Source organism: Pimephales promelas, chromosome 5, assembly GCF_988280905.1.
Source record: "Pimephales promelas chromosome 5, fPimPro1.hap1.1, whole genome shotgun sequence".
Lineage (NCBI taxonomy): Eukaryota > Metazoa > Chordata > Actinopteri > Cypriniformes > Leuciscidae > Pimephales > Pimephales promelas.
The window spans coordinates 26,007,026-26,033,750 of NC_142773.1; the positions used below are offsets into that span (position 1 = coordinate 26,007,026).

Genomic DNA, 26,725 nt, shown 5'->3' on the forward strand with positions numbered 1-26,725 from the left:
TGCGCTGAGGGTGGGGTCTCCCACGACTTACAAGCACAAATACATACTTGCAGGTTTACACAATATATTCAGTACTGTTCAAATGTTTGGGGTCAGCAAGATTTTTTTTTATGTTTTTGAAAGAAGTCTCTTATGCTTGCATAAAAATATTGTGAAATATTAATATGATTTTAAATAGCTGTTTTCGATTGTAATATTTTGTTTTACATGTTATTTATTCTTATGATGGCAAAGCTAAATTTTCAGCAGCCATTACTCAAGCACTTACACGATCCTTCAGAAATCATTACAATTTTTAGATTTTGTGCTCAAGTACCATTTCTTATTATTTTCAAAGTGGAAAACAGTTGTGTGCTCCATATTTCTTGTTGAAACCAGGATACATTTTTTTAAAGATTATTTTATGAATAGAAAGTTAAAAAATAACAACATTTATTTTAAATAGAAATCTTTTGTAACAAAAATATGTTTTTACTGACAGTTTTGATCAGTGCAATGCATCTTTGCTTAATAAAAGTATTACTTTATTTTGAAGAAAAAAAAATCTTACTCATCCCAAAAGTTTGAATGGTAGGGTACAAAGCATACATCACAGAGACATATAGAAAAAATACATCATACACAAGTAAAAATAGAAAACATCCTTCATGATGACAATGGAAATGATTTCTGTCTATGTCTGACAATAATAATCAAGCTTAATATTTGTTTTTCTCACTCAGATGTGTGCGTAGGCTGTGCAGTACCGAGTCATGCAGCCCTCTGAGCATCGAACATGCTTCAATCCGCTGTACTCCCGTGTTCGACTCTAAACACTGCTCTGTTTCTTGTCATCGTGGCTATACGCTCACTGTTCTCCATGGCCAGGGCCTTCCTTCTCATCAAGTGTGTACAAGAAGTATTAACTGCCTATTTCTCTCTCTCTCTCAACAAACGAGGTCTCTTTGGTGTCTAGTTTCTTCTAAATAGCAGTAAAATTATATGAGAACAAATTGAGATGTTTTCTGTTGAGGAGAGATCTCAAAAAATTCTGTTGACATGCACAAGAATATTCTGATATTAATTAGATTCATCATTTTCCAGTTAGATAAGCTTCAGGTAAACCTTCCACTGCTAAACAGCTGTTTCCATGACCCAAATTTGGATTAATGCAGCCAAATGACAGCTGTCCTATTCAGATTTCTTGGAATATTGGCTTAATCGGGTGATGTAAACACCTTATTCAGAAAGTCTACCATATCTGGAGGCTCATTTATATTTATGCTTGTCCAAACAAAGATAACTCAGGGTGATATTAGATATTGACAGTGTTTATTCAATAGCTTGACTTTTTTGGATTAAGAAACTGTTGGCAAACATTAAAAGGAAGGTTGTTGCCTACTTTTCTTGTAAAACGTGTCTTGTGACCTATACATTTTCCAAATCGTCATGTTCCTGTTCCAAGGCATGTCTTTCAGTTTATTCAGACTATATAGATTTCAAGAATATTCATAGCTGTGTGAATATTCTCTCTCTTTGCTTATTTTTCTGTACAGCACTTTGGTGAACTTTGATTAAAAGTGCTTAACAAATAAAGTTGGAATGGATTGGATTGGAGCAGTGGAGAACATAAAAGTCTTAAAATCGTGTGTTCACATTGTCATTGTCTCGAATTGTGAATTCTCAAATTAATTTAGCATATTATCTAAAATGCTGTAATGTTCTCTAATGAACCTGTCATAAACGACGACTTTACAAGTGGTTGTATTTCTGTCTGTTTCATCCTGTCTTCAGACGGAAGCGGAGCTGATTTGTGTGCATGGAGTTTGGGACCGTGTAGTGGGTTGTCAGCCAGTGGACTGCGGCCCACCGCCTCAGTCACATGTCTACTTTGCCTCCTACTTATGCCCCTGGGGCACCACATTCGGCAAGCAGTGCAGCTTTTCCTGTAACGCCCCGGCAATCCTACAAGGTGAGGATGGAAACTAGGTATAATGTGAGACCTGAGGATTTTTGGACCCACTTACATTCAGTGCATGTCTTCTGAAGACATTGGGCTTTCTTTCTTTCTAAAATAATAGGACTGAAAGTCAATAACAGATTTGCGGATGACGTGAAACTTTTTTGTGTTTTTCTTGTACACTGGAAACAAATCCAACTATTAATTTTGCATATGAGCATCCTTATGCTGGTAATTAGGCCAACATTTTTTATCCTATCTTGTCCTGTCCTGTCAGAAAGTCCACCACAAAAATTAACTTGTTTCTGCACTTATCATCATATCCACAGCATGCATTGCCACATGTACAGTATAAATTACATGGCATGATATAATTATATGATAGTTAACATTAGTAAACTACATTAGTTAACATGAACTAATATTGAACTGTACTTCTACAGCATTTATTAATCTTTTTTAATGTTAATTTTGACATTTACTAATAGATTATTAAAATCAAAATTTGTGTTTGTTAACATTAGTCAATGCATTGTGAAATAACAAACAAACAATGAACAGCTGTATTTTTATTAACTCATGTTGATAAAGATTAATAAATATAACAAATGTATTTCTCATTGTTAGTTCATGTTAATACATTGAGAATAAAGTTTTGTTTGTTAACATTAGTCATTTAAAGGCAAATAGTGATTTATAGCTGTGCATGATACAGATCACGAGAAGCCACAATGATAGTCATGTGTCAAGAAAGTGCATGTGTTAAGAAAACCCCATCAGTCATCACCTAGATTTGAATTTCTTTTATTTTTAAACACTAAAAAGCTAAATTTTGCTTTAGATTGTTCTTGTTTGTGTGTGCTTATATGTATACAATATACTTATTTGTGTGTCAGTGTTGCTCTTGCACTCATTCAGGAACTTTGCATCGGTCTGGCTGTGGTACTAGCCCTCTCTCCTGGCTGTGTAAATAGGAAAGTAATCCTGAGTTGCAGGAGAACAGCACACAGGTGGAGATAGGAAACATGCAAGTAGGCGAGAACAAGAGAGCATTTCATCCCATACTACTGAAGCCCCCAGAGAGCTCATTTTAGGCAGCGTAGAGCAGGGTGGCACTTGGCCCTCTCGCCCTAGCAGGAGCCCTGTTAGGGCAGTTAAGGTGGCTCATGGGGTTGAGGTCCTCACACTTTCACTATTTGTTTTAATTTTTGTTTTATGCTTATTGGTCTTGATGGTAATGTTCTTGTGTTCTTGTGTGTTGCTCCTTTGGGAGAGCTTTTAAATCTATTCATGACTTGACATTAATTGGAACACACAACAGCAATGCAGTGATTTATGTACTTAGTGAGAGCCTACTAAGTACATAACCCCCCCAATTTTTTTTTTTTTTTGGAGTAGCGCAAGCTGGAACTTTTCATGCATGTTGGGAAAACGCAGTTTGCAGCCATTTTTGGTGTATTGCTAAATTTAATCTTGGCTACAAAGTTAGGCAGACATCTTAAAAGCTTTGCAGTGGTATAATTATATTTTTTTGACCAATAAAATTGCTTTAGAACTTTAACTTTAAAATATAATTAGATATGTTGCTATAATAGTACAATAAGAGAGTCCTATCCCATGGGCCTTTGGTGCCAATGGACCATGTGCACATAAGGCATTTTTGTTTGAATGTAGTGCAATACTTCTCTTCTGAGTTAATAGACACAGAATGCTTTTTAAATATTTGACTTTCCATATAACTAGAAAACATGCAGACCTACGCAAAGGTATAATTCAAAGCTCAATGAGAGTCATTGAGAAGCTTGTCCTATTCTTTTTATTAATGTATTATGCATTATAATGCTTTTTTATTCATTAAGTAATTTTAATACACCACTTCTATGATAAATGTGCTTTAATATATGTGTTAAAAAGATTTTTATTTGTGTGTGTGTGCATGTAAAATATGTCAGGGTGGTACAACTGTCCAGATATAAATAAATAAATAAATAAATAAATAAATAAATAAATAAATAAATATATATATATATATATATATATATATATAAATAAATAAATAAATAAATAATAAATAAATATTCTATTATTGCTGTGTATTCCCAGAAATAATAGAACTGACTTTCGAAGAGAGCTCGACCAATTAGCTACTGATGGTCTTAGAGAAGACAGTGATTTTTCCATTTTAATGCAGTTTTCTTATCAGAATCTCTTTTTCAGGAGAAAGTGACACATTGGTTTGTCTTGAGGATGGACTATGGTCATACCCAGAAGCTTACTGCAAGATTGAGTGCCCGAGTCCACCTTCTATACCCAATGCCACGCTACTAGTTCCTCAGTGTCGTGGAGACAGGCATGATGTGGGCACTGTGTGCCGCTACAAATGCAACCCCGGCTATTACATCACTGGCACTCTAAACCAAAAGCCAAGAAAGTGAGTTGCAACCAATGCACTTTGATCAGATTTTTAGGCATAGGTTATGTTGACAAATTTTGAAGGGAAAATATCTGTTTCCAGCATCTAGGTTGCTCACATGGTTCTAATAAGATCAAAATCTCACTCCATGTGTTTCAGCGATGGAGTCAGCAGTACTTTGATGAATGGTCTAACGGCATGTTGTTTTGGTATTCCATCCAATCAAGCTATAGCATATAGCATAATTTAGCACATCTGAGGGAACTAGCGTTTGCACCTGCCTTGTCTTTATGAGTTATTAAAATGGCTGGTAAAATACCTCTGTGTCTTTTAACTGCTTTTAATTGGACATTAATACCAGAAGCGATAGCCAACGTGTCTCATAAAGCCATTTAAATGATCCTGTTTATTAAGACCATTGGCATGTTTGCTCTAAAAGGCATTTCATTAGGAAGGTTCAGAAAATGGTTTATGACAGTCTAAAGAGAGGTGTTATGCTATTATCAAGGTAGTTTTAGCCTGTGCTTCCGTATGATCTTTCTCAATGAACACTGAACCCTAATTTATTTCTTCATGATTTATTGGCTATTTAGTCGTACCAGATGGTTTGTCACACGGGTTAAATGTGAATAAATCCCCTGTGGCTGAAGGGCAATGTCATCCAAAAAACATAGTAATTGCTGAATTCGTGTTGTGCAAAAATTCACACCGGAATCTACAATTAAAATTTCACAGTGTGCTTACTGTAACGGTATTATTGGCAGTCTCAAAACACTAGTGAGTAACCTATCTATAAAGCTTTTTGAGGTATCAAGGGTATATTCTAGTATTCTTTTTCCGGTATTCTTTTCCTCTCACTGCTGATGCTATGACTGTTTGAAATGATCCTGATGCCAATAACTGTAATGTAGCGAGGAGTTTAACAACTGCTGGAATGGAATGTAAACGCTGAGTCGGAGATTCCATGTCATCTTTGATTTCTTCGAGTAACTTTAATATTGCATAGCAGCTTAATGATTTTGTTTTCACTCTCAAGTGAAAAAGTGATTCTTGTGGCAAAAATCTTTTCAGATTGTCTCCTTAGCCAATGTCTTCGTCTTACTCGGATTACTGCTGCCATTTCCCCAGGAGGCAACCCGCTTCCTAAGTTACACCTGCTTTTAAGAGGCAGAGAATTTTCAGCGCAAAATAGAGGCACACTTTCACCGGCTTTTTATGTACATAACAATAACATGGAATACATAATTAGTCTCTTTAATTAATCTCTTTAAGTGACCTAATTTATCTCTTTAAGTGACACACCCACTTTCCCCTCAACCATCCCATAAATGGATATGCTTTCTAAGCGAAACCCCATTTCGTTGTCATTCGACGTAAATCCCAAAATGACTACGAAAGTGAATTAAATATTGTAAGCAAGTTAAAGGCTTTTGCAGGTAATACATTGTGTGGTGCTGTTTGTACGCATTGTTTTGAGAAATGCACTTACTGGTTTCTTAAGGATTATTCAAGAAATGTACCAAAGCGAATGAGAAAAACTGAAATATGACATAGTTCAGTTTATTTTAAAAGGCATGATTTTAAACAAATATTTGTGCGTTACCTGCTTAGCAATACTAGCATCACATGTAGACTGGTGGCCATGTACAATTGTTTTTAATTATACAACAATTATTCTGTTATTGTGCAAGCATGCATTAAATTGCTCGAAAGTGACATTACAGTCAAACAATTGTTAAACACAATCAAATAAATGCTGTTATTTTCTATTCAATCAAAGAATCTTGAAAAAAAATGTATCAAGTATTCCACAAAAATACAACATATTTCAACACTGATAACAAAAATAGGTGATTCTTGAGCATCAAATCAGAATATTATAATGATTTGTGAAAGACCATGTGACACTGAAGACATAATGGCTGCTGGAAAATCAGCTCTTCCATCACAGGAATAAAAAGAGACTTCTTTAAAAAAAAAAAAAAACCTTTAATGTAGGTCTTGGAAACAGCCAAAGTAATAATTTTGTACTGCCATTATGCTGTATAGTTGTGTGTGTGAGACTGTTTTACCCCTCCTTCATGTCAATGACTTGCTTTTCTCAGGAAGTTTCTGAGGTTGGAGTGTTTGGAGGGTGGTTTGTGGCAAGAGGGCAGCTGTTTACCTGTCACATGCCCTTCTCTTCCACCGATGTTTGAGGGCATGTACACCTGCACCAACAATTTGAACTTTGATAGCATCTGCACCCTACAGTGTCCCGATCCAACAGAAAGGGTATTGTAGCACTTTGCAGGCCAACTCTATATATGTTCCTAAACTCTACAGTCATGAAACACTCATATTTTTGTCACCGTAGTCCAGCATTCGATGCATCAAAGATGGCAGATGGACTGAGGACTTCACTATGTGTAAGAAGATAGAAGGATCATGCCAGGCTCCTGTTGACAATAACCTGGTGGAATACATCTGTGAGGAGGGCTTTGACATTGGTAAGGATCTGGGAAGAAAATTTGCTCACTTCCCAATTTGGTTATCAGATCAAAGTTACCTTTTTGAACTATGGAAATGACTAGTCAGCAGATTTATAAGAAAACGATTATTTTTTTCTAAGAAATCAGATTATTTGTTGAACCTATATTACAATAAATGCATCTTCTTCTGCATTGTATTTTGAAATATATTGGTTTTATTTGGTTATATATTAAGGCCACTGCATTTATCCTTTCTAATACGCGGTCTACACATACCCGAGCCGCTAGACCACAGACAGTTGCATGCAGTAGGATACATTTGAGTGCCAACCTGCCAAGCTGTTCAACTATGGATGACTAGACTGGAGCTTGGCTATTCATGTGCTCACATGAATAAATTCAACAGATGCAAATGATGGTTAAAGCAAAGCTCGCTTTGTGTCATGACAGGTGCAGTCTGTTACCCAACATGCATTGTGGCCTTGAGTGACCCTGTGGTATTAGGCAATGGCTCCAGTGCTGATACACTAGAGCATTGGATGCTTCCCAGCAAGGTTCAGGTGAGGTGATCAGGCCAGTTTGCCACACATTGTTATTTGATATGATTCGCTGTTCTTGTGCTTTAACCAAACATCGAGTTCAAGACTTAATGCAATCTTTATAACCATACAAACCATATCAGATAGATTAGATGGATGGATGGATGGATGGATGGATGGATGGATGGATGGATGGATGGATGGATGGATGGATGGATGGATGGATGGATGGATGGATGGATGGATGGATGGATGGATGGATGGATGGATGGATGGATGGATGGATGGATAGATAGATAGATAGATAGATAGGCTTCTATAGACATGCATCAAATGTAAAGATGGGGACATTATTTGGCACTAAGAGGTAGAGGAGCTACAAGACTGAATCATTTGGACACAAAATTGGAATTGTGTTCTTAATAATCGGAGTGATAAGTTGGATTAGTTCCAAAACCAGGTTCAGCTCACCTTACCGTTGAAATCTCTGTGCGAAAGTGTTGGTACAGCTTGCTCTCTCACTGTCATATCAGCTTGTGTGAATAATGATTACAGTGTGATGTTTTTATGAGAGACGCTTAAAATGCCACACGTCAAGCATGACGCCTCTGTAGGTGTCAGACTCTCTTATTGTTTATTAAGATACATCAACACCCCTAAAAACGGCCTGCTCTCCAGGAATGTTGCCCAAAGTATTGCAGATTGGGTAAGAATGATGGAGGAAAGGTCACAGTAGGAGGGAGATGAATAAGAGATAAGCAAATTTCTTTCCAGAAATTATGCTGTAGAAACAGGTCAGATTTCCATTTCTGAGAAAATGTCAAATCAGTGAAATATGTGTTCAAATTGAAAGGACAGGAGGGAACATAGTAACTCTGTCATAGTTATTAGATATCAATTTGCAATATTATTTTTAGGCACCATGGCTGATTTTTGTCTTTTAAAATTAAGTTAGATATTATTAGATTTCTGGAAAAGTCCAAATAAAATAGAAATAAATAGAAACTGTCTTTTCAAATGTCCTATTTTGGTTCAATGCATTTCAGTTACAATGCAGTACGTTAACTCTGTCCTTCCCCTTCCCTCTTTACTCCTCTTTTGCTTTTCCTTTTAAAGAGTATTGTCTGCACTGGCATGTTGAAGTGGCATCCGAATCCAGCACAGATTCACTGTATTCAGTCCTGTGAGGTGAGTGACAATTATATGACGACTTCACGTCTTTCTGTTAGAGGTGCACAAGTACAGTATTACTCAAAAATTCTCTCTGGATTTTAGCTCTACCAGTGTCAAGCAATTTATTTTAAAGTGAAAGTGTGAAGAGGTGTTTAGTAAAGTATAACATTTAAATGAATGAAGTGTGTGACTTGTATTATATAAGTAGGCCTATATTATCAAATATATTTTTTCTTTAGGGGTCAGTGAGACTTTTTTTGGCATGCAAGAAAATGTTAAATTGATTAAAAATGGCATGTAAATATAAAACGTAACAAACGATTTTTACATACATTTTAAAGACTTTTTCTATCTTTTACAATTTTCAAAACTGACTAGCGCAAACCTTAGTAAATCACCTTGCATGATTTAAATACTCTCGTCCCATGTTGTGACTGAAAGGAAAACTCCTACAAATTCATATGCAAAAAGGTCAGCCACAAAAGTAAGTGTGTCTAGACCTTTTCAGTGCAAATCTTTCACCGCGTGTCTTTAGTAAAGTCTGACAGTAGATTTTTAATGGCAAAAGAGGGTTTGTGCTGGCGCACAAATGTGTCCTGTGGTATCTGGCATGCACCAAGAAGTTAGGTGCAGATCCTTCAAGGATATACAGTATGTATAATATACAAATTATTGCTATATAATAACTATTATAGTAATATGATATTAGTAAGATGTGTTATAGGTTTTACATCAATGATAGTTTAAAAAAAAACAAAAAAAAAAAAACAGATAAATGAGAAGAACCAATGACATCCAATGCCATATTTGACCTGCAAGCTACAACAAAACGGGAAGATTTTTAGAGAAAAAACATCTTACATTTTGTTCCGCACACAAAACCATGCTGAATCTTTTGTGTGGCAAAGAAAATTGAAATACCACTGATTACAAATGACAGTATATTTTGAAACATTATCAGGATGAAAAACAATGATGAAAGAATTGAATTATAATACTGATACTTGTAGTGCACACCAGCCGTATGTTGGTGTTTAATGAAAGATGTAGAAACAGAAAGCAGAGTTCACATCTGTTCCCTGTCAGATCTAGAGAGGAAAGAGCCCTCTGACAGATAACCACCAGCAGAGCATTGAGGTGGTCCAGGAGGGGCAGGGAGCACTATAATCAGTGATGAATGATGACGCCGTTGATTATTTTAGTTCTAGTTTCCAATTATTGTGTCATGGAGGTCCGATGCACGGGAGGAACCTGTTTTTCACTATCTCTGTAGTCATGACCATATGTACGTCTATTAACAGGGTCGTTTTACCAAAAATGGAGCTTACAATTCAATTCCTGTGATCCATTAAAACTTTTTTTAAAGCATGTATAAATACTGTAAAGCATAATAGATAAAGGCTAATATGTCTCGTGAGTGATTTTGGCTGAAGCCATTTACACCCACAGGAATTCAGAGCTTGAGAGCAATACCCGAGGTCGCTTGTGATGAACCTAGTCCAAAGGGTCAAAAAATAGAATAATTTTTGTTTTCTGTTTTTTTATGTCTGTGTATTTTTTAGTTTACACATTCCCAAGATTACATTTACATTAGCAACGAGGTATTTTGCTGTCAGGGATTTCCGACACCCTCCGCTCTTATATGGAGACATCTTGAACGTTTGCCGTGGCCAAGAGAAACATTTAGCGCAATGGTTGATGTTCTGCGTGCCACATCTTCCCACAGCATGCTGACAGATTGATTCTTACCGGTACTCCTTTTATCACAAAAATAAAACCAAATGAAAATCGCATTGCCGCTGTAAAATGTGGTATATACATGATCATAAAACATATTATTCTGGTTTCTGTTCTCCGGAGTTCTGCCCGCAATTCACAGAATCCCGTTTAAATTCACCCCAAGCACTAACTCATCAGACTTTGTGGACAATCTTAGTGCCAAAGCAAATGAATGATCTTATCGGTATGTGTGTGTGTGTGTGTGTGCAGGTCAATTCGACAGAGGGAATTTAAAGGATGTTATTATGAACTGATGGATGCATTAAACCAGTTGTAAAATAATCACAAATGATATGTGACGAAAGTAACATACCAGACTTCGCTAAAAGTCAACAGAAGTATCGCAGCAGAGTCATAGAAGCCTGGAAGTGAAAAGAGTGTTGAAATTAACAGTCGTGCGTTGTGAAAAATAATGGATGACTGTTTACTGTAATTCTCGCTGGATTTTTTTAGCCCATGCCTTGAATGTAAAAGGGTGGAGTGGTGTTTAGAACAGTATGATATTCAAATGTTCAATTTGTTCAAGAATGTTGAGTCGCTTCATTGAAGCTTATTGTAATGTGTAGAGAGTTATAGTATTATGAGAGAGATCGATACAGCATTCATGCTGGCGGCCTGGAGCTCGGATCTGCGAAAGCATCTGAACGGATTTTAAAATAGGCACAATGATTATATATGAGTAACATATTTAAGGACTAAACAACTATTCTCACCTAAAAACACTTAATATATATATATATATATATATATATATATATATATATATATATATGGTGGATTTGTTCGACCGCCATGACAGTCAATGCAAGGGGAGTGATACAAACTGCTCAACGGTTCCAGTTCTGATAGTGTGTGAATATCACAATGCTGGATTAAGCTCTCAGCCAATCAGATTCGAGAACCTGAAAGAACAGTTGTGTACTGATTCTTGTTATGATCTAACTAAATGTTTCAATGTGAGTGAAAAAAATCTAAAATGATCCTGCAAATGAACATTAGTCCTGCATCTGAAATATAGAAACAAATGACATGGAATTCTTTTCAACTTTCCAAGCAAACATTTGATTTAAAAGTACAATCAGTCCATAAATTCTTTTTATTTTTTTTTATTTTTTTTTCATTTTATAATAATAAGTATTGTGCACATCACAAATAAATGCCGAACTATTTAAAATAGAAGGTTTGAATGTTTAATGACTGTGAATGAACTACACTGGGTTTACAGTACCTTGATCAATCTCTTTCAATCAATGTACTTGTGGATCACACAAATACACAACCCAGCACAGAATGAAGGTCTTTAATCAGTCCATTTTAGCAGCATATATATGTGTGTGTGTGTGTGTGTATGTGTATATGTAAATATTATATATATATATATATATATATATATATATATATATATATATATATTATCATCAGTAGCATGTCAAAGATTTTCTTTTTCCACGAACATCAGAGTTTATCATTTTTAATATAGTTTCAGAGTAAAGTTGACAGATTTTATGAACTATTCATCCTACTTTTGGAACACATCTGTAGAGAGATGTTTTACGATATTCAAATACCCCTCATATCTGCCAGACCCTCTCATCTCCTCTTGCCCAGCCCTCATTTGTTACCAAGCAAAACAGTTGCTTTTATATTGGAGACTCGATATAAATTATACCACAGAACATGTTCCAATTGCTCTGCACAAAATCCAAAAGGTCTTTCTCATTTCAGGCTGATGATAAGTGAAGAGGTCTGCTCAGGTTATGCTTTAGTTTCTGTGTCATGATTAATATTTTATTTTGAACCAACAAGGCCAATCACAGGTTATGGAGGAGGTGAATGAGAATGCTAATTTTTTATTTCCTCTGGTTTCACAAACAAGGCTTAAACCTATAGTTGACTAAAATGCATGCAACTTGAACTGACATCTTAAAATGCTAGTGCCATTTATTTGTCTCAAGACGCACACCAGTAATGTTTATTTATAAGGAACGTGTATAAAAGCTACTTAAATATCCTAATTGAACTAATGCCTAGTCCCTTCTGTGAAATTGCTCTGTTTGTGTGTAGTTACTTGGTCTTGATTTGACCCTTGTATTATGAATACATTTGATTTCATATTTCATTGCAGTGAACCATTGGGGTTTGTTTTCTCTATCCCTCTCTCTGCTACTGTCAAGCACAACTTTTTTGACTGTTTTCCCCCATTTTGTGTGGCTCCATTTGAGAAACTTTACAGATGGTGCCACAGGTTTATGAAGAACCACTGTTCACATTCCTTACTGCAAATATGGTTAAAAGAATGGTCATCGGATTCCTCTCAGGGCATGCACTGGGTTTCTTCATCTTAATTTTATAAGCAAATTTGACCACACACACACACACACACGCACACACACACACACACACACACACACACACACACCTAAAATTTGTTTTTCAGCTTGCATTTAAAAACAAAAAGGAAAAGTTTACATTAGAAATGAAATGGAGGGGAACATAATTAGTAGTCTTTTGGGAACTCTGGAGAGAGCCAATCAAGGGCTGCATACTTCAGTAAAGTGAGATGCCAGCACTAACATGGGGCCTCAAAACATTGTTGTCCATGAAAACATGTTGTTGCCATGGAGTTATTGTTTATTCTATCTTTCTCTTAGCATTAGATGTGGTCAGTCAGACCACCTGTGGAGCGTGTCATCCCTTGCTCACGTGGGATGTTTAGGGATTTCATGTCTCCCAACGTCATGTAAGGTGAAAAATACCTATATTGTTTGCTTCAGATGTGATTTTGTTTTCGTTGTTCTCCGGTGTCTCAGATTGCGAACTCTCATTCCAGAAACTGTTGCTAGGGGTTAATTGTGTTTTTTGAAAATACATCTTTTTAAGTGACTCATAGAGGCTTTCATTTTCAATAAATTTCTGTAATCTAAATCAAGCTTTGGATACTGCCCAAAAACATTGCAGGGTTGCCTCTTATGAAAAAACCCTCTTTGAGCGGAGGCCAGGAAAAAGAATTTTAGGATAGATACCTCAAAGTAGACAGCTTGAACTTCCACTGAGCAGTAGGCTATCTGACATAAATATATATTCATCATCGGATTACAGTAGGGTCTTGGTATCTTTACTGTTAAGTCTCGAAACATTGAGGAAAAGAACTAACAAATTGCACCGCAGGTCCTTATGGCTAAAACAAAACTAGGCAACACAGTGTCCTTGTTACACATCTTACATGTAGTTAGTTAATGTAGTAATGAAAACCAAGTGCTCTAGATGGCACAGGCACCACAATCGCATCGTCATCTACGCAGCTGTTAGGTTGCTGTTGCATTAGCGGCCAGTGATCTGCAGCTCAACATTCAAATGCCGTTAGTGTTGCTGTTAGCAGTCTGAAACCCTCCACCTTCCCCAGCTCCACCTGTATAGATCTGCTATTTCATGTATGTGCAAGTCTCTATTGCTCAGCAGCAGCACCAGCAGCGTAGCAGATCTATTCCACCAAGACCACATACATTACCATTACCATGCCAGTGTACATAGTTACTTATTATTACTCTGTACTTGTGTGTAATTACACTGTATTAAGGACACCATAAAATAAAGTGTAACCTAAAACCATCTAGCCCAAACAGAAAGAATGATTTCTTTGGCTGTCAGTTTAATGTAATAATTTAGCAAGAGCAGTTATGATGAAAAAAAAAAAAAAGAGAAAAAGAAACATGAGGCTTAAATGTGATTATATTGTCTATTGTTGTGGTCATCTGCGTGTCACGATTTGGATATTTCTTGACTATTGTTTTGTCCTGTGCCAGAGGTCCAGGTCAGATGATTTTGTGCAGCACTTTAGATGGTTGAGTACTGCGTTGTTTAACATTCACTGGCAGTTTTCCTCTTGCTGGCCGGGGCAGATGCATTCCACACATCCTTCCCATTTACTGTTACACGATTCTTTAGTTTAGGCATTAGGTCATTTTTCTTTTTCCAGCCTTTTCTAAAACAACATTAATAACGCAAGTGTTTTAGATTCAGATATTTAACTCGTTATATGTAGCACGTTCATTTCCACACGAGGTTGTAAGATATATGGTTTCAAATTGTTATTGCCAATAAATGTGCTTAAGGTAACGCAATGGATGGAGAGCAAGGATAAGGAAATAAATGAAGTGTACACAAGCTTGAAACTAAAGAATGAAAAATGCTATTGCTTATGACTTGGAGAATGGGACCACGGCAGGTTAAACATTTTTAGATTGGGTGTAGCATGTATACATTCTACAGACATCTCCTTGCCAGCTGCTCTTGTACAGAGATGTGGAATCAGGTAGAATGAAACGACTCCACAGGCACAAGAGCCAAACGTATCTTTGACAGACTGCTTTTTTTTTCCAGTTACTGGCATCAGATCCTTTAGGTTAGGTAAATTCTTTTAGGAAGGTCTTATTACGCATTTAAAAGTGTTTATGCATGTTAAATTTGATAATTGTAGTCCACTTGAGAGGGTTGGACTTTGCTCCCTTGGGCATTGCAAATCAGGTCTCCATGCTCTCACACAGGTGAAGTAATGACATTGAAGGAAGTACAAGGAAGTTTTGTCTGGAATAACAGATGCAGTTTTATTTTATTTGAAAGGAAGAAATGAGGAATGCCACCTACCATAAAATATACAGAAATCCCTTTGGCATGATTCATACATTTCATTCCTCTGAGATTCAAGGAACATCCGTACAGCCTCATGTTCAGAGAAAACTGTTAATTGAACATTGTAAAATGAAGTAACTCATGCATGAACCTTTAAAAAACTAAGGGCACATTTACTAGTTCAGTCTGTTTAGGTTTTTTGGACCCGTAAACGCTTTTGGAAGGTTCTGCATTTAGTTTGCCTGTTAGAATAAGCTTAAATCTACTGAAACTATGATTCATTCTTAGATTCATTTTGTGTGATTTTAGAATATTTTTTATCATTTATTATTTTCTATTTTTTGGTATTATTGTCATGTTATAACTGACAAATTGTATTGTTTCAGTAAGTTCGTTTAGGCATTACAACATTTTGATGAAGAGTATGAACAATTCATATTAGATTACATTTAACAGTGTTATTGGCAACAATTTGCAATAAGGTCCCAATGCATTAACCAATATAAAAAAGCAACACATTTATTAGAGTATTTATTAATCTTTATTATTGTTAATTAATAAAAGATAAGAGTTCAATGTTAGTTCATATTAGCTGAGGTCTATTACAAATACTGTAATATTACTAGATACAAAGTTTGATTTTAATTATATATTAGTAAATTCATTCATTCAATAAGTATTATTCATTGTTGGTTCACTAATATTAACAAATGGAACCTTATTATAAAGTGTTACCCAAAATTATTAGTGTTTTTTTTTTTAAATGAAGCGAGTGAGATGATGGCAAATTAATGCACAATTAAATCAAATATCGCGTGATAACCTCATAACCGATTTGAAATCATTTAATAATACAAAACTTTTTTTTCTACACACATATTCCTTACATACTACTCCTTATGTAATCAAATATCTGCTATTTTCCGTTTAAATTCATTTTCTTTTTTGTTTTGCAGCCGTTCGGAGGAGATGGTTGGTGCGACACCATTAATAACCGAGCGTACTGCCAATATGACGGAGGAGACTGTTGTCCATCCACTCTCTCATCTAGAAAGGTAAATCAAACCCTTTAAAGCTCATCTGAAGGGCTGTTCCTCTCGTCCTATGCCTATGCTGCTTAGTCATTTTCTCATTCCTCTCCCAGAGTGCCAATCTCAGTCTCATATCGTGCCGTCACATTGTCAACCCTTTCCATGAACGTCACCCACATCATTAGGCACTCAGGTGGCGTGTTGTCCCATAGAGAGAATGAGCTCGGGGGAAAGTGTCTGTCTTAAATAAATGACTGGATAGAGCAGCTTTTATTAGCCGAGTGCCAGGTGTCAGTGGTCACGGGCAACTGTAAAACAAGCAAGGTCTGGAGCAAGTGAAATAAACCGTGGGGAACAGCATCCTGCCACTGTTGGTCCGACAGAGCTGCCATGCTTCTGTTTACGCAGGCCATGGAAAAGTCCGAGTACGTTGGTGGGGCAGTCTGGTTTAAGAGCGTCTAGGACGAGAGCCAGAGAGAACGTTGGACAATAAAGAACAAATTCCTCTCATCCCTCCTTCTGTGGCTCCTTTTCTAGCATCCAAATATCTGCCACATGCACAGGAAACAAAATTATATACTCCGATATTCTTTCTCTATTTTTTGTGGGGGATCCAAAAGCAAATATTTGGGTATTTCAAAATTCAGCTGTTATGATTATTTAGCATGAAACTAAAGCTAAACTTTAACGTTCCATTAAATGCATCACTAATGAGTGAATGGTCTCGATTGGACTGCAAATGGACAATTGCACCCCATAAACATCAGGTGAAATCAGTGCTTTTCCTCTAGTTTCATGTTTTCTTTTCCTGCAGTAGGCCGCTTAGCTGGGAATTTGGGTTTATTTTGTGGTGATGGCACGAATTCTGGACAAGAACCTCATCCTGTTGATTCTTAACATGTGTTCTCCTCTCCTCTCATCTTTTCACAGTCAGGCTTTCTCTCTCTCTCTCTTTTTTTGTTCCATGCAGCGCTGAACGTGACCGTCCCGTCCTAATCAATCCTAGAAATCCTTCTAGTGTAAAACCCCCAATCCTTGATTTTCTAGTTATGAAAATAAACACCCGATCAGGCTATTCTCCAAGTTTTTTTTTTGTACATATTTCTTCAATAGACTGTTTGGTCATTTTGAGTAATTTGGTCAACAGTTGATATCGATCACACATCTGGAAAAAGGTAACGCTCATTGTTTTGATTTACTGCGATGCATTTCGACCCGAATTATCCGAACCACACTTTGATCTCTCGTTCAAAGACCGTGTGTGGCTCCCACATACCGTATGAGATGTTTGTGGCCGAGCGCTTTTTGGACGCTGTTTTTAAAAGTGTGTCCGATTGATTGACAGGTCATTCAGTTCGGGGTGGACTGCGATCACGATGAGTGCACCTGCCGTGACCCCGAAGCCGAAGAGAACAAGGGCACAGCCAAGCGAAAGGAGCCAGGACCGCTGTGAATGATAGCAAGGCGGAGAGCGCGCAGACAGCTCTCAGACTGGCTTGAAAAGAAAATGTCAAACAATAACCTGAATGTTGTTTCGCACCACATGAGAGAGAGGCTGATCAAAGGCAGTAATTCAAACCATAGCATTGCATAAAAACAATCCTCTTCAACACTAATCTATAAAATAATACCTAATATATTTTCAAAAACTCTAACATAGGTGTAGATGTAGATGTAGCCCACAATCATTTACGTACACCATCGAGCACACAAAAATTGTTTCATGTGTAGCAAAAAAAATCATAAATGTTTTATACAAACAACTTTTGCTTGTTGTGAGCCATATTCTTTAAACTATCTTACCTATATGTCATTAATACAGGTATATAAACAAGTGCCGAATTCGGGATTTATTTTATACCCTCTACATTTACATGCAAAACCTGTGAAATGCATGTGTGCTTTGGGAAAAGACAGTTCATTTATAGCAGTTGTAATGGAAATATATGATGATACTATTTTTGTATGCTCTTCAGTCTGTTAAAGTGTAGTGTCACTGTCATATCAATAAAGTATAAATACACACTATTAAAGACAAGTTTGGTGGGATTTAAAAAGCCTATTGTTCATTATTGTGCGCAATATCATTTTTTTTATTAAGATTCAAAATGAAGACTGAAACACAGTATGGAAGTTGAAAATTAAATATTTTAATCTGTTTTTTTAAATACGTTATTGATCTTACTGTGAACGATCCAAGTTAGTTTAATGTTGTTGTTTTTTACCATCAGACTCTGTTGACATGTCAATCATTTAGTCCTCAAATCGCATCCAATTTCTTACAATTAACTTCGAGCATTTAGATCTGGCTCCAATCAATCAATAGAACCAAGTCCCCACCATTTTTCCACCGATAATGAATTTTACTCGGATGTACGCCACAATATAGAAGAAAAGATCTGCCACTATACTTTCATTTTCGACTCAAAAGAACTATGTAACTCTCCTTACTTTTGTTCAAATTTCAGTTGAAAAATTAAATAATCATAGATTCAATTTGGCCAATTTTATTTGGAATAGGAAATAAAGCATAAACAAGACATGTTATTGTACACAACTTTTAAAATGAATATTTTCATAATACTGCTTATACTTTAAAAAAACGTCTGTACAGTTGCTTGACCTCACGTACCTTAGTTTGAATGCACATTCAGCACATTAGTAATAGATGTAATATCTAATTAACATTTACATTTGCTATAGCTCTTCCCATATCTATATGCGCTAGAGACAGACATTTTAATCACATGACGAAGATACAGTTTTAGTTCTTGTGAAAAAGTCTTACCTATACAAGCTGGTGTATATGCCCTATTTGATAAAATACACCACTAGTTCTAAATGAGACTTTCCTTTGCCTGTACACTGTACATTTGTATGTTCAAGCCCAAAGACACATCACTTGAATGCTTCTTGAAAAATCAGGATGGATTGCTCACGTTCCCACCAAATACTTTCCCCACCATCATTAAATGGCCAATTAATGTCAAAACGGAGATGGAGCATATTCTCTAGAGAGAAGCCCTAAAGGGGAGGCCGTGTTTAGGTACAACCCCTGACTAGTCCTCTAGTTGTCCAGATCGTTTAAATTTCCTTGGGTTCTCCATAATCATTGTACATAACGGAGAGCATCTGATCTTCACATGCCTTACGTAAGTCTTGGCTGAGGTTCACCCAGCTGAGCCCGAATGCTTTGGTATCTGTATAACGACAAGACCGATATTTAAGGGATGCTCTGCGCAAGCCGATTTTTGGTTCCTGGAGGAGACCCCGGCACCAACCGCTGAGTTCATCCAGCTGAGACAGGATCAATCCTGCTTTCCTGCAGTAACAAACACAAAGATTATATTGAATCAGAAATAAATGTTAATATAGATACAGATTTTCTGGATTATATGCATATTCAACACAACGTATATTATTATTATTATTAATAGGGGCCAAACACCAAAAGTGTTGTACCTATTATATTTGTTAGTTTTCTTATTACTCTTCTTTTGGCAGCCAATAGTCTGTATTTTAACAAAAGCAATTTTGGAGTAATCTAACTCAATCCCTCTAGCACCACAAACTGTCCAAATATGCAATTACGTTAATACCAATAAACAATAAACACATTTCTTCAAACCGATTCATTGCCTCAAGATGATTCGATTGCACCCATGTGATTCTATTTTTGAAGATGTTTCTGCCATTTTTTACTAAAATAATCTAAAATGTTTTTAATTAGATGGTCTGATGTCCCCAGCCATGCTTGCATAACTCATCATGGCTTGTTTGCATTGCATGCATTTTTTTTTGTGCATAGCACCTTAGTCGCAGCCTGCAGCTATATTTATTATTACTCTTGTTATTATTATTATTATTATGAAAAAAACGTCTCAGGTTACGTATGTAACCCTGGTTCCCTGAGAGGGAACGAGAGCTGCGTTGTCAAACGCGATGGGAACGCTCTGCGTGATTGCGTCGTGAAGCGTCTGTACAATCAGTCCAATGAGAGAGTAGGACGTCAGGTGACGTCACTGACCAGGAAACTATAAAGCACCCTTGAGATCAGACCGCGACAGCTTCTGTGAAAGGCCTGAAGCAAGTCGATCCGGGCATGCAGGAAGTATGGCAGGCGAACGCAGCTCTCGTTCCCTCTCAGGGAACCAGGGTTACATACGTAACCTGAGACGTTACCTTTCAAGGGAACTTCGAGCTGCATTGTCAAACGCGATGGGAACTCTGGATTGAAGAATGGTCTCCACGACCTCAGTCGAGAGACCAGCATTTATAAACTGGGCCCCCTCACAGACCAAGCCCATAGTTTCCACAACTTGGGGCGAGGGTGAAATATTGTGCCCCCCGCCCGTGAAAGCAGGTCCGCAAACCATATTCTGGTCGGCCAGTGCTGGGCTACAAACAACAGATGAGCCCCTTCCTGGCGAACTCTTTCCAGAACTCCCGGGAGCATTGATATCGAGGGAAATGCATACAGGTGTAGCCTTGGCCACACCTGCACCATCGCATTCAGTCCGAGAGGAGCTGGATGCATGAGAGAGAACCATAACGGACAGTGAGTTGTCTCCTGAGTTGCAAATAGATCGACCTGGGTCTGACCAAAGTTCTCCCATAGGAGCTTCACCACCTCGGGGTGGAGTCTCCACTCCCCGGGCCTCAGCCCCTGCCTCGACTGAATATCGACCCTGGAAGTAATATTGACCTCAGTGACAATAATTTCCCCTGGGTCCATAGGAGAAAACCCCTTGGTCATGAGCCACCACTGCAGGGGTCTCATGTACAGAAGGCCAAAAGTGATTACGATGGACGCAGCTGCCATGAGCCCCAACAGTCTCTGAAACTGTTTCACAGTGAGTGACGGGCCTGGTTTCATACCTAGGCCGCCGGATAGGATATTGGTAAGCTATGCCTCCGAAAGCAAACCTCAGGACACCTCCTGTGATGGATGGATAGATGGATATGTGAAAATAAGCGTCCTTCAAGTCTATCGTGGCAAACCAGTCCTCAGACTGAAACTGTGACACGATCTGTTTGAGTGTAAGCATTCTGAACTTGAGCTTTTGAACTCTGCTGTTTAGCTGACACAGATCTAGAATAGGCCGTAACCCACCATCTTTCTTTGGAACGATGAAGAATCGGCTGTAAAACCCTGACTCTCTGCTGGTAGGAGGAACCCTTTCATAGCCCCTTTTTGCAAAAGCGTCATCACTTCCTGTTCCATAACCCGAGCCTGCTCGGGGACCACCACGGTGGGAAGGACCCCTAGAAATCTGGGTGAACGAGAACAGTTTCTTTTCTTTTAACTGAATTCTGTAACCCTTTTCTATCACATGCAGGACCCATAGAGGAATATCCGGCCATAGTTTCCACGCTGAATTCCATGCCATGAATTCCACTAAGGGGACCAGTCTCTCGAGACTGGCCTCGGGATTTTGTGGAACGGACATTTCGGTGCCCAGAAACGGCGAACCGACCGGGAACAACCGAACTGACCACTCTACGAACCTCCTCGTAGGACCGTATGAGGACGCTGACACCTCGGCGCCCTGAAACGGCGAGCCGACAGGGAACAGCCGATGTGGCCGTGCTGCGATGCTCCTCATAGCATCGACCCACAGAGGGCTTTCTTAGAGATAGCAGTCCTCAGATCTTGCCTACCCTCATAATTTTGTTTTAATTTCGAGAACAACCGAACTGGTAGCGCTGCGACCCTCCTCAGAGAGTCGCACCTCACACTCATTCCATACCCACCAGGGCTGCCTAATAAAAATGTATTCATTATTTATGATGGCTTGTGGGTAACGTCGGGGTTAAAAACGATGACACTGACTCGGGAGAGAGAAAGCTTGCAAGCATCTCTTTACCCCAAGGCACTGAAATACCCAAACATTGCTATAATTAGACATCTGCGGATTAAACACATAAAATATAAACCCGACGAGGAGGCTGAGATACAGAGTTTTCTAGTTTTTAAGATAAATTTAATCTAAAAACTCTTATTTATTTTTCAATCTCATAATATTCAGCTAGCCAGTAAAATTTAACTGGCAAAAGCATAAATAAAACCTCCTTTTAAAAGCTCCTCTTTATTCAGCAGATATGAGCTGACTTATTTATTCATTCATTTAAAAGTCAAACATCTGCCTTTCTCTTAACATTTTTATTTGTTTTGTACTGTTTCTTTTTAAAACAAAACACTAACGATACCAATTCCTCGGAACTGGAAATCGCAGTCCACTAGATCTGGCATGTGAAAGCTGAGATAGAGCTGAGCTCATCCCAACCCCCGCTGTTAGATCCATTCGCGAACCCCGAAATGCGAGTCGTCTCCGTGCCTCGGCAACAGAGAGACCCGCGCGGGGACCGCGAACCGAACCGAACCGTCCTCCTCGGAGTACGCCCGGCGGGAGCGGAGCGTCCTCGCGGACAGCTTCTCGCAATGTCCACAGTCAGCTCCCTCGAGAACTGACTGCTGGCATGCTCCACTCCCAAACAAATAGCTGATGTGTGTCCCCACCCGTGATGTAACGAGGGCAGGGAACCACACAGCGTCTATAATCCTGCTTGCCATAAATATAGATTGTGATATATATTTCTTTTCTTGGCTTTGACAAACAACAATAAATAGACAAGGACAGAGTACAGAGATCACTTGCTGAAGGCAACAGAAACTGTCGCGATCTGATCTCAAGGGTGCTTTATAGTTTCCTGGTCAGTGACGTCACCTGACGTCCTACTCTCTCATTGGACTGATTGTACAGACGCTTCACGACGCAATCACACAGAGCGTTCCCATCGCGTTTGACAACGCAGCTCGAAGTTCCCTTGAAAGGGAACAACACTTTAATTGGGCAAGAATTCATTTAAATTGAACAAAAGTGACTATAAAGACAAAAATGCTAAATGCTAAAAAAAAGTTATTAAGCAGCACAACTGTTTTTAACATTGAAAAAAAATTGAGCAAGAAATTAACATATTAAAATTATTTCTGAAGCATTATATGACATGGAAGACTGGGGTGATGGCTTCTAAAAATTCAACTTTGCCATTAAAGGGATATATTGCATTTAAAATAACATAAAAAATAGTTTAGATAAGTGTTAAAATATTTCACAATTTTCAACAAAAGTTTTATGAAGTATTTTTTTCTTTTAAATATATTATTATAAAATATTCTTTATATTTTGGACGATTAGTCAACAAATAAAATAAAAACTCACTCTAAACTCTCATCTAATTCGATCCCTTTATTGTAATATTTGTTTTATTTTTGTACCATCTAATTACAAGAAGGTCTCGGTATGGACGCACACAGCACATTTCTTGTTCCGCAAGTGACGTGCAAGTTAGTATTTTCTGCTAACAGCCATTGTGATGTTCATACCGCATTTTATAATATTCCTGTTACACAATGCTCTTGACACTAGCTTGAATTTTTTCTTCCTTCGGTGGTTTAAACATTGAGCATTCCATTCCTATCCATTCTGAGAATGCCCACCTCACAAGCTGCTCCAGAGCATGAGACTGAAAGATTGATGGGAGACTCCAATATAATAAATATAAACTGCAGGCGATGGCCATATTCAGCTAAAACACAGGTCTTCTGTCTGCACCCCTTAAATGACGCTCTTCAAAATCTGGACCGAGGAGATTGATCATAAATCAAGCCTGTGGTGTACTCTAATGGCAAAGCCTTTAAAAATGAAAAACGTTCCCGTCAAGAATCTTTTGAGGTTACAGGACCGATTAGGTGAACGGCAGTCGCACCTACGGTTAAGTACCTGTGAATTCTATTAGCGACAGTGACTCGAGAGGACGTTTATTGAGTATGTGTGAATGTTATGAAGCACCAATGTCCTTCGCAAAAGACAAAAAGCTGAAATGTGATACCAAGAGTACGGAAAGAGCGCCTCATTCCTAAGTCATAGCTTCACTTCAAAACCCTGCCAAACCAGAAGCTCAACACTCTACTGTATAAATACCAAAAACCAAATCTGCATGGACCAAGCAGGCTTTTAGGGTAGCTAAGTGCATTTTTAAGTTTACGATTAGAATGTGGCTTAAATCGATTAAACTGATCGTACGGTGTTTCGATTGGTTGTGTTTGAAATTATTGAACATCATTATTTTCTTTGGCTTCCACTTAATTCACAACATATAATAATGGAATTTTAATGGTGTCAGAAATCACTAGCATATTAAATGATAAATATTCCCATGTGCAGTAGAGATGCTGTAATTTATATCTTTCTTTTGAATGTATTTGTGTTTTTAATATCTTGCCACATTTCAGTGGTTGAAGGAATTTGGATGTTTATTTGCTTAAAACAAAACCCTGTGGTTTGTTATCCTTTAATTTTTCAAGAAAGTCCGTTTTGGTCTCCAAATAGCAACGGTTGTCACCATAAATTCCAGCATGTATGGAAGTGGAAAGTGGCCTCTAATTTCCAAGGTACGTTTTCAACCTCTTGGCCTCTGCCAGTGCCTCTCTCACTCTCGCTTTTCCGAAATCTCTTGCACCAGTCTGAGAGGAAACAATCAGCTGAATTCCACTGACACCCACCACAGTAACACACCAACCCACCTTTCATAACATCCATTTGAAAGAGCCTCATGAGAGAGTGACAATGCTCCTTATAGTAACTTTATAGCATTAATCTCTTATGAAAACAAAGAAGGAACTTTAACCGAACACACTGAATTCCACCAATTATACTGTAGCGTGAGTCAGTCCAACAAATAGGCCCACCAATTAAAAGTGAGTCACAAGATGACCTTTATGATATCTCAAAAAGAAAGAAAACAGGAAATATGTTCGTCTTTTCCAAGTCAGGACCAGAGTGGGACCAGTTTAGTGACAATTATCTTGTATTATGACTGATTGAAGAAAATCGCATTTAAATGAGGAAACCCCAGTGAACTGCATTCCTTTGGTATCGAAGACTTAGAAACAAATTCTCTTTGTTTATTCTTCCTTCCAATCCTTTGCTTTAAAAAATCCCGTATGGGTGTAATGAGATTGGAAATGACGCATACGAGTTGTTTGGAAGGCAGATGCGGAGGAGATAATGGCCCATCTCCCCAGACCTCCACTTGAACGGCTTATCTGAAGCCTAAAAACTTACACAACATTTCATGGAACTGGGTTGATCACAGGGGCATGATCACACGCTCCCATTATTGAGCAAATATCTGGATAAATTAATATGAATGAATGTTGTTTTTGAGTTATCTTGATGCATTCGTCGTAGGAGACAGCTTTAGGGGGTCAATTCATACTAATTGATCTACTATCATTTAAGTTCTCAAATGATGGCCAGTGACAGTATTATCCAAGAATTGAAAAGAACCACCGCTCATCTGTCAAAATAAGTCTTAAAGGGAGGTGCTGCTGCATAGAATGATCATGAAAAATTGTAAAAATAGCTGACGCACACTAAAAAAACTGTGCAACATCAATTTATAAGCAAGCTTTCGGACGTGCGACCTTCTTCAGGCATACAAACAAAGTGAACATGGCCATACAAAAAGGCTCTAGTTAATCACCTCTCCTGATTGTATAATGCCAGACACCTGTGTTGACATGGCTAAGGCTACAGGGATAGGGAACATGGGTAATGTAGTTTAAACTAACCCATCACAAATATCCTTAGGCACAGGGTCTACAGAAAACCAAAACAACATGAAATACATAAAGATTTCCAAAAATATACAAGGAGAAAAAAATAAACAAAGAAAAGAATATATAAAGAAAAATTGTTTAACAAAAAAAAACCTTTTACAATTTTTTTTAAAAAAAATGTAAAGACATATATTTTCTTTTCAAAAAAAATCATAATGTTACATCAACAACCTATTGCATGTGAACATCAGGCTATGGCCGCAATAAAAATGGAAAATGCACGACGTGGAAAATGCACATGAACACCCCCTCATGTGGTATTTTCTACTGGGCAACTCGTAGAATATTTTGATGGATGAGTTGCCGAGATGAGATAACCTTTGACCATTTCAAAATGGCGGAGAGCACCGTGAGAGTCGTGAATGGTAAAAATATATACTATTCATGATCTAGAAAATATATTAGCATATTATTTACCTTTTTGAGTTTTGATAAATCATTTTCTTGCTGTTGCAGATGACTTAAGCAATCTAAAACAGTTTTAGCTAACTATTTATCTTTTTACCACATTACGACAACAAAAGCACTTGAACGCAACACACTGGTAAATACCAGTTCACAAGTGGAAAATATCCTTTTTTCCATAGCACGTGAGCGCAGCATTAGGCCCTGTGTTTGTAGAGCTTCTAACCTGTAGATCCAAATATAGCTCCCTCTGACATAGAGGCCTGTCTACATCACCCCCTCTGTTACCCCTTTTCCACCAAAAAAAGAACTGGTTCGGAACTGGTGCTGGTTAAAAGTTGGTTCGGAGTTGGTTCAACTTGCGAACTGCTTCAGAACCTATTTGTTTTTCCACTGACTAGAGCGCCCAGGGAACGACGTTGTTACGTCACTGTGTACGTCGCCATACGTCTTAGCTAGAAACACTTGCAAATACAACATTACTTTCGGATTATCTCTAACTTGTATACCAAGAAAGCTTTAAAAAAACAATTGAAATATGTAAGTCTTTTAATCTTTTCGTTTGATATGTAATTTTTTCTGATAAGTTATGTACCCCTGTAATTGTGTCTTTTTTCTTTCCATTTATTTGTTCTATATCGTGACTTTTCTTCTTTGCTTA

At 37.7% G+C, this 26,725-nt stretch overlaps 2 protein-coding genes across 4 annotated transcripts in view; one reads left to right on the forward strand and one right to left on the reverse strand.

Moving 5' to 3' along the window:
• pappa2 (pappalysin 2) overlaps positions 1–18,015 on the forward strand; it is a 52,995-nt gene extending 34,980 nt beyond the window's left edge. The window contains exons 15-23 of the mRNA XM_039654605.2: positions 723–885; positions 1,774–1,951; positions 4,157–4,370; positions 6,458–6,626; positions 6,709–6,841; positions 7,274–7,383; positions 8,479–8,550; positions 15,900–15,998; positions 17,320–18,015. Of these exons, the coding sequence (XP_039510539.2) occupies positions 723–885; positions 1,774–1,951; positions 4,157–4,370; positions 6,458–6,626; positions 6,709–6,841; positions 7,274–7,383; positions 8,479–8,550; positions 15,900–15,998; positions 17,320–17,427 (1,246 nt within the window). The 3' untranslated portion in view covers positions 17,428–18,015. The remainder of the gene's footprint in view (positions 1–722; positions 886–1,773; positions 1,952–4,156; positions 4,371–6,457; positions 6,627–6,708; positions 6,842–7,273; positions 7,384–8,478; positions 8,551–15,899; positions 15,999–17,319) is intronic.
• An 87-nt stretch (positions 18,016–18,102) lies between these two features.
• The window catches only part of astn1 (astrotactin 1), a 225,066-nt gene continuing 216,443 nt past the window's right edge, over positions 18,103–26,725 (reverse strand). For all 3 annotated transcript variants that reach the window (XM_039654609.2, XM_039654610.2, XM_039654608.2), the window contains one exon: positions 18,103–19,296. In XM_039654609.2, the coding sequence (XP_039510543.1) occupies positions 19,059–19,296 (238 nt within the window). In that variant the 3' untranslated portion in view covers positions 18,103–19,058. The remainder of the gene's footprint in view (positions 19,297–26,725) is intronic.